Consider the following 7,928-nt stretch of genomic DNA (forward strand, 5'->3'; position numbering starts at 1 on the left):
TAATTTTTTATTATTAAAATTATAAATATATATTTGGGTGGGCTTATATGGGCTGGACTTGTGATTTGATTTTTAAGGGGGTGTTTGGTTGCTCCTTTTCATGCTTCTTTTTGCCTTTTCACTTCAAACGGGAGAGTTGTAGGTGTTTGATTAGTGACCTCTTATTTGTCTTTTACATCTGAAAAGCAGCATTGGGTGTTTGGTTAGTGATCTCCTGTTTGCCTTTTACACCCAAAAATCAGCTTTTTACAAAAGCAGTTTTTTCCAACAACAAACCGTAACAGCAAACAGTAGGTAAAACAAACGGACCATAAGTTCAAGTCCAGCACGATTTAAACCTAAATTAACAACAGATTGGACTAGGTTTCGACTAAGCGTTTGATGGGCTCGGTCCAATCCGGGCTCATGAACATGTGTAATTGATAATGATGGTAGTATTGGGCCTAGTTTCGTAAATTTCACTCATTTTATTCCCTCCAAATTTCCCCTCCCGCCAAAACAAGACCTTCAGTTTCCAAAGAAAAAGACCCTATAAATACATTCGAAAAACAAATAGGGTTCACGATCAACAACGTGAAGAGGAGGAAATGCTAGTAGACGCAGACATGGAAGAAATAAAAGGAATAATTGAAGAACCCAATCGACAGATTCCTGCTGAAGATGATCAAACTGGTATCAATGCATCCCTCTATTTCACTCTCTAATCTATGATTCATTGATCTTATTTTTCATTTAATTTTTGCTTAATCGACAGAAGTAATACGGGAATTAAGAGATCTTCCACCACTTCACTACCTGTTTAAGATCAAAAACTTCTCTCTGCTCTCTAATGCAAAGGCAGACAACTATGAATCAACTGATTTTGAAATTGGCGGCTACAAATGGTAATTTAGTTTCGACGTTTTTCCCCTTCAATTTGGCTGTTGATCTGCTGTTTTATGCTGCAAATGCTTCTGTTTGGCGCAGGAAATTGTCACTTTACCCTAAAGGAAACAAGAAAGTGAATGAGACTAAGCATATCTCGCTCTATTTAGTTCTCTCTGAATCAAATTCGTTTCCTATAAATCGGGAGGTTAATGTGTACTTGAAGCTGTTTGTTTATAATCAACTTCAGGATAAGTATTTGACTGTTCAAGGTATTATTTACTACCTTTATGTGGATTGTTTTTGTTGAAATGAATTTGATTAAGTTACTACGAGTCTGTTTTCATGAACTGAATGCCTATCTGCTAGTAGTTCTGTTCCACTGTCCGCTGTTTACTGCTTCGAACCTGAATGCTTACATAATTTTTTGAATTCTTTGATCATTTGGAAAGATGCAAAGGGGAATTAAAAGAGTTTGAACCTTAATGTTGAACTGCTTAATTAGTCTACCACAATGTTGCATGAAGACCTTGATTTTAAAGCGTTTCATAACATTTCACATCACGTTTCTGCCATTTAAGAAAATCAGGAGCTTGTTTTTTAGAATTTGGGTACTTGTTTCGTAGGACATAATGTATTTTAAGAAGAGGATCAATGTTAATCACATGTTTAGTAAACATAGTTTCCTTTTCCATGCAACATAGTTTCTTGGGTCCATTTCAGTTTCATTTTCCATATCCATTTCCTTTTCCATGTAACATAGTCTACCACAAGTCTTATATATGATTATCTGCTGAATTTTTTGAATGCTTTGATCATTTGGACAGAAACCATTAGTCTACAAGCTCTTGTTTTTATGTTTGTCTGCTGAATTTTTTTTAAATGCTTTGATCAACTCTGATCATTTGGGCAGATGCCAAAGGGAGTGCAAGGCGTTTTCGTGGGATGAAAAGAGAATGGGGTTTTGACCAGCTAGTACCTCTCAATGTTTTCAATGATGCTTCAAATGGATACCTGATTAATGATTGTTGTGTATTTGGAGCTGAGGTTTTCGTTTTAGAGGGCTCAAGTAAAGGTGAGTGTGCATCTGCAGCGGAGCTTGACAACGATACCTACACATGGAAGATTGAAAATTTTGCAGAGATGGAAGAAGAAACCTATAACTCTGAGGAGTTTGTTATTGGTGGACGTAGATGGTAAGTCACAGGTACATTATGTTTTTATAAGCTTCATTAGGGTGGCAATTTGTACAAATCAGTCGTGTTTGTGTTGTGTCACTTGAATTCAGTTTAATCTACCAAAAAGTCTTGAGCCATTACTGTGTTAATCCAACGGATTCATGTTGTTTTCATATCTTATTTGAGGGTCACATGTAATTTTACTATCTCTGCTAATGCCGACATTGTATAATAGTACTTATAATTATTTATGTCATTTTTGGATTACTAGGTTAAACACTACCATCCAAAAGTTAGATACAACTTATTTAACAAACCCCTAACCTACTAATATCATATTGGATGTATTATTAAGGATAATATGCAAATATATGAGATTTGAGCCATGTTTGCAAGTGAAAATTATAGTTTATTTCTTTCTATTAAAATGACATGAAAAAACATGATGTGCTAATACTAATTATTTTAAATATGTATATCCTTTTCGAGTTAAGAGGTTAATCCTAACCAACCCAAAGTTTAATTATCAATTTCGTGAAGTAACTCATGATCTGTTTAATAAAACATTAATCCACTAAATTTATGTCGGGTTCATTTCATATTGTCGGGTTATGTACACAATTGCCACCTCTTAGCTTTGTCAATATATGAACTTTAATTTGGTATCCTGTTAATGTCATTTAGGACATTAGAGCTTCATCCGAATGGGTACGAGCAAGACATAGGTAAAAGCTTATCTGTGTTTTTAAATTTGGAGGAAGAAGAAGATCTTAAGCCTGGACGTAGTTTTTATGTGGAATATGTTCTGCGTGTGAGAGATCAAGCCCATGGAAAACACCATGAACTATTCGGTAAGTAACATTGAACTTTGGCCTATTCTGACCTTTATCATCTAGACTTATGAAACTAAAAGCTTGTTACCAAATTCTGTAACAAACTGAAATTTGTTGTTATCACTGTAGTGTTTTGTTGTTACTCCCACCTAGGATAGTAAAGCAAATTAAGATCCACTAGAGATGGTCTTAGTTAGTATATATCCAACCGTTTTTTTTTGTAGGGATAAAGTATTAAAATAGATCAAAGGTTTTTGGTGAAGTATCAATTTAAACTCCACTTACAAAATAGCACTAATGTAGGTTTGACGTTTAAAAAATGGTACCAACGATAAGTTCTGTAATGGAACCGATTGAACTAAAAGCTCGAACTGATAGTTAAGGTTCAATCATATATCTTATATTAATCTCTGACAGTGTCACAATTCGTTATTGAGACCTGAATTGGTATCCTTTTTTTAAACGTTAAGTCTACATTGATACTATTTTGTACGTGAAGCCTAAATCGATACTTCCTCAAAAACCTTAGATCCATTTTGGTATCTTAGCCTTTCATGTCATGTCAACGTTCCGTTGAGTTTTTATATAAAAATTGATTGGAATGAAGGTAGACTAATATACCAAGTGTAACATTGGACAAGGATAGGGAAGTTTTGTGCATTTCACCCTCATTCTATTACAGAAACTCCATCTTTAGCTTTTAATTAACTTAAGTTTAATCTGATGATATTTTGCAGAAGGTAACCATTTTGCTTCAGGTGATGCAAATTGGGGTCACGCTAAGTTTATGCCTTTGAGCAAACTCAAAGATCCATCACAGGCATATATGGTTAATGGTACTATAATTCTTGAAGTCCAATTTTCTTTGATAACAAAGGTCAAGGAGTTAAGAAAGTTGTGAATTTGATATAAGCTGGTACATATTATTGTCTTATATGCAAAGGTGGAACTGATTTTATGTAATTGGCTGCTCTGCACCGCTACATATGCATTTGGCTTTTAGTGCATAATACTACTACTGGCTGTACTTTTTTGTTCTTGCTGCTACTGTCATTGTTATCAAATTCGGCCGTAAACTGAAACTTGGTATAGAAATGTGTATTTTTACCATTTGGTATCTCGGAACATTGTGAATTGGTAATAAATAAAATTATTTTTAGAAGTGTAATATTTATTAAAATTGTTAATATTTACTATTTTAATGATAAACAAAAATAAAAATATCATATTTCACAAGATTTAGTATGTGTTTGATTCTATTTTTTAAAATATATTTTGCCTTTTAATTCTAAATAAGAGAAAAAGTATTTGGTATATCTTTTTTTAATAGAAAATCAATTTATATTTAATACTTATCAATAATGGCTAATAGTAAGCAAACAGAACAGATAAATTAAATGAGCTTTTAATAGATTTTCGTTAAACTTTGATTGAAGTTAATGGATAATCTTCGTAATAACATTTTGAGAGAAATTTTTGTTATAATTGTGTTATATATATATATATATATATATATATATATATATATATATATTAAGCTTAATACATAAAAGTTTCTTCAACTTAGCTAAAAAAATCGATTGTTAAATTTGTTTAAATTGACATACTGATTAGTTGAATTTATTTAAAATTACTTATTAGCTTTTTCAATTTGCTTATTGATATGGTTGAATCCTAAAAGTCCACGTATCAACATGCAACTACACAGAAGCAATATCAAAAGGGGGTTGTTTGTACGGTGAACTCGTTCCTATATCTAAGTCCATTTATGAAGAAGACTGTAGGATGATCACAATCATTAATTTAAAGTCAGTTTATGGAAAAGACTGTAGGATGGTCATAATTATTTCCTCTTTTGTTGGAGAAGGGATTTCTACTGAGATTTGCATTGTCTTTCCTTCTACCAAGCAAACAGGCTTTAAGGTCCCCACTGGCTCTACTCTTCCGGGCTCTTCCTTGATGAGATCGGCTTCTGCGGTCATTATCTCTAACGATGCCAAGTATGCCTGTTGAGATATCATCTGATTTCCTTGCACGATGGCCATTCCTTCGAAGTTGGGGATTTGTCATGCTAGATGTTCCATAGATAGTGCACCACCCGAGTCAGATAGTAAGGGTCAACCGATGACTACGTTATATTATAGTCTTGTGCCTATGACTAGGAATTTCGCTTCTAACCGCCACGTGACCTTAAAGTCCCCAATTTCGATTTTCAAGATTATGCTACCCAATAAAGGGATCGGGTGCTTGCTGATTCCTATGAGAGGAGCCTTTATAGGAGTTAACCTGTTGGGCTCGAGGTGTGGTGCCTTATAGGCTTTCTTTGTGATGATATCATTCGAACTTCCCATGTCTAGTGATAGGGGTCAAAAACCCCTATCTTTTAGTACGGTTTTATGGACTATTTTGTATCTTTTATTTTCTTTTTATTTACTTTAATAGCAAGTTATTATTGTTTTGTCAATTTTAGGTTTTTAAATTACTTTTTAGCTTTTTATTAAATATTCCTAACTTTTGTCAAATATTTTGTCACTTTTAATAAATTAATCTCTATATGTTATTTTGAGCTTTATCTGTACCCAAAATTAAGAAATTAACCTACAAAAAATAAATCAAATTTGACTTGATAATTAAAAAATGATTTTTGATAGGATAATTAATTAATTTTGGGTGAATTATCTAAATAATATTTTATGAGATTATGTGCAGATTTTTAGAGATAAAGGTGGAGATTTTTAAGGATCAGAATCAAGGACCCACTCGGCGCATCAAATGCAAATAAAAGTCATGCAGAATATTTTGACAGATTTTTAGGGATTATCTTTGGGCTTTTTGTATTTAAATAATTAGATTTTTTATCCTCAAAGATAAATTAATTAGATAATATTTGGAGAGTTATTTTTCCATTAGAATAGCTTTTTATTAATTAGTCTTTCATTAAGAAAGCTTTTTATTTTATTTTTTTTTGGTAGGAAAGAAAGCTTTTTATTAATTAGTCTTTTATTAGGAATATGTTTTATTAATTAGTTTTCCAGTAGAAATAGTTTTTAGTTTTTCATTATAAATAGTTCCATTTGTTAGGAATTATTTTTATCTTTCAGTCTTGTAATTTTCTTTAGCTTTCACCCTTGAAGAATCCTCTCCACCTCCTCCATCTCCTTTAACCTCCATTGAAAAACTTCCGAAACTCTGCCCACCGAGGATTGTTCAAGGTCCGTCTTTAAGTCTTAGGAAGACGCTTGCAGCGGTAGACAGGTTCCCTGAAAGGGATTTTCTCAATCTTTTTCATAGTTTGTTTAAACGCTTGATACAGTCTATGAATCCTAGGCTAATTGAATACATGTGACAATTTCTCTCCATCTTTAATAATATTATAGTTTTTGTTCTGTTCATATTGTTTATTGATTTAATCTTTGTCTTACGCTTTATTCGATTGGTTTAACTCATTCAAAAGTCCAAAAATCAAGTTGGCACATATTGCGAGCCGAATCTGGCCTAGTCAGAGCCTAAGGGATTGACAACCTCTTAGTTGATGAGGCCCAAATTGCTGAGCCTTAGATCTAGTTTCGCCCTTATAAAGGAATCACGTACTAGGGACGTCAGAAGGATAAGTAGGGTTAATCGCCTCGAGTATAAGTGACTAGGGTTAGGTTTTTAATCAATTGCCTTAGCAATTCTATCTTTATTATTATCGTATCATTCCATGTTCCTTTAGGTAAATTCATTAGTGAAAGATCAATTAGGAGCAGAATAACGTAATTAGGGATAGAATAACTTAGCTAGAAGTAGCGTAACTTAACTAGGAGTGGATTAATTAAACAAAACCAATTCAAACCCTCCATAGCCTAGATAACACCTGAGACCAAGTAGGAATAAATCATGTGGATTCGATACCTGGACTTGTCCAGATTTTATTACTTGATAATATAATTTATATATATATCTTTTACTATTATTATATATAATAATATACATAATAATAATAATTATTATTAATTTTTATTATTAAAACTACATATTAATTATTGTATTTGTTTTGAAACACTACTTATTATTATATACGTATTAGACTAGTATTAGCATTGGAATTAGATATATACACTTTTATTATATAAAAATAAGGGTATTAAGTTTAGTAATATTTTAGTAGGAGGTGGGGTTAGCAGTTCTTCATCTTGTGTTTCCAGGTTCTGTTTCGTTTTCGGCGGAACTTTTCCATTTTCTTTCTTTCTATTTTAATTCACAACTCCACAATCTGATCATCCTTTAAAACCAAAATTATACCATTAAATTCCTTGTTTCATGAGGAACATTTTGAGACCACTATTGATATTTTTCTGACCGAGAAGAGTGGTGACCGGAGCGGGTATTTTCACCGAAAAAGTGTTAGATCCCGATCTTTTAGGCGATTTTAGTAGGGAAAGTAGTATATTTTTGGATACCTCTGAACGTTGGCTATTCGTGGTAGCCTCGATTCGCATTTCCGACAAGTCTGACGGAATTCCGGCAACCGACCATCGCGTTCCAGCGAGATTCCGGTGAGCGTTTTTCAACCAGAATTTTACCCGGTATAGGTTCTAATATATATTATAGTTTTAATTATTAGCCTTCTGTGATAATTGAACTTTTAAAGGGTTAGGATTTTAGATTTAAGTAGACGGTTATTGATTGATTAGATTGAGCTGGAACTTTAATTGATATCACGGGGGAGGGGTTAGGAACATCCCGAACATACATTGCATATTTATCATTTTCTTAAACATGAATTAATTATAGGAATGCATTTTTATATTTATAGGAGAGGAAGAAACGAGTGAACAAGAACTCGGACAGTTTGATTAACTTGGAACGAGAGGTAATCATAATTATTAATATTTATATATTTATATATATATATATGATTAATTAACAGTTATATGCTTGTATACATTTATAATTTATCCCAGAAAACTATGACCATAACTATAATGCTAGGAAAATCGTTTTCTATGTTGTTATGTATAAGTATATGTATAATTGTTCCAGAAAAACTATATCAGTAACTACATGCCTA

General features: G+C 32.5%; 1 protein-coding gene and 1 long non-coding RNA gene across 2 annotated transcripts; both read left to right on the forward strand.

Annotated features, from left to right (window-relative positions):
* Positions 1 to 578: 578 nt before the first annotated feature.
* On the forward strand, positions 579 to 4,034 carry LOC136227212 (uncharacterized). The gene is made up of 6 exons (XM_066015888.1): positions 579 to 672; positions 755 to 884; positions 967 to 1,136; positions 1,778 to 2,060; positions 2,727 to 2,893; positions 3,613 to 4,034. The coding sequence occupies exons 1-6, from the start codon at positions 588 to 590 to the stop codon at positions 3,774 to 3,776; spliced, it is 999 nt and encodes a 332-aa protein (XP_065871960.1). The 5' UTR covers positions 579 to 587; the 3' UTR covers positions 3,777 to 4,034.
* Positions 4,035 to 7,033: 2,999 nt separating this feature from the next.
* On the forward strand, positions 7,034 to 7,928 carry LOC136227342 (uncharacterized). Its single transcript, XR_010688017.1, has 2 exons — positions 7,034 to 7,413; positions 7,674 to 7,928. It is a non-coding gene; the product is annotated as an uncharacterized lncRNA (long non-coding RNA).

This window comes from Euphorbia lathyris, chromosome 4 (genome assembly GCF_963576675.1).
Source record: "Euphorbia lathyris chromosome 4, ddEupLath1.1, whole genome shotgun sequence".
NCBI lineage: Eukaryota > Viridiplantae > Streptophyta > Magnoliopsida > Malpighiales > Euphorbiaceae > Euphorbia > Euphorbia lathyris.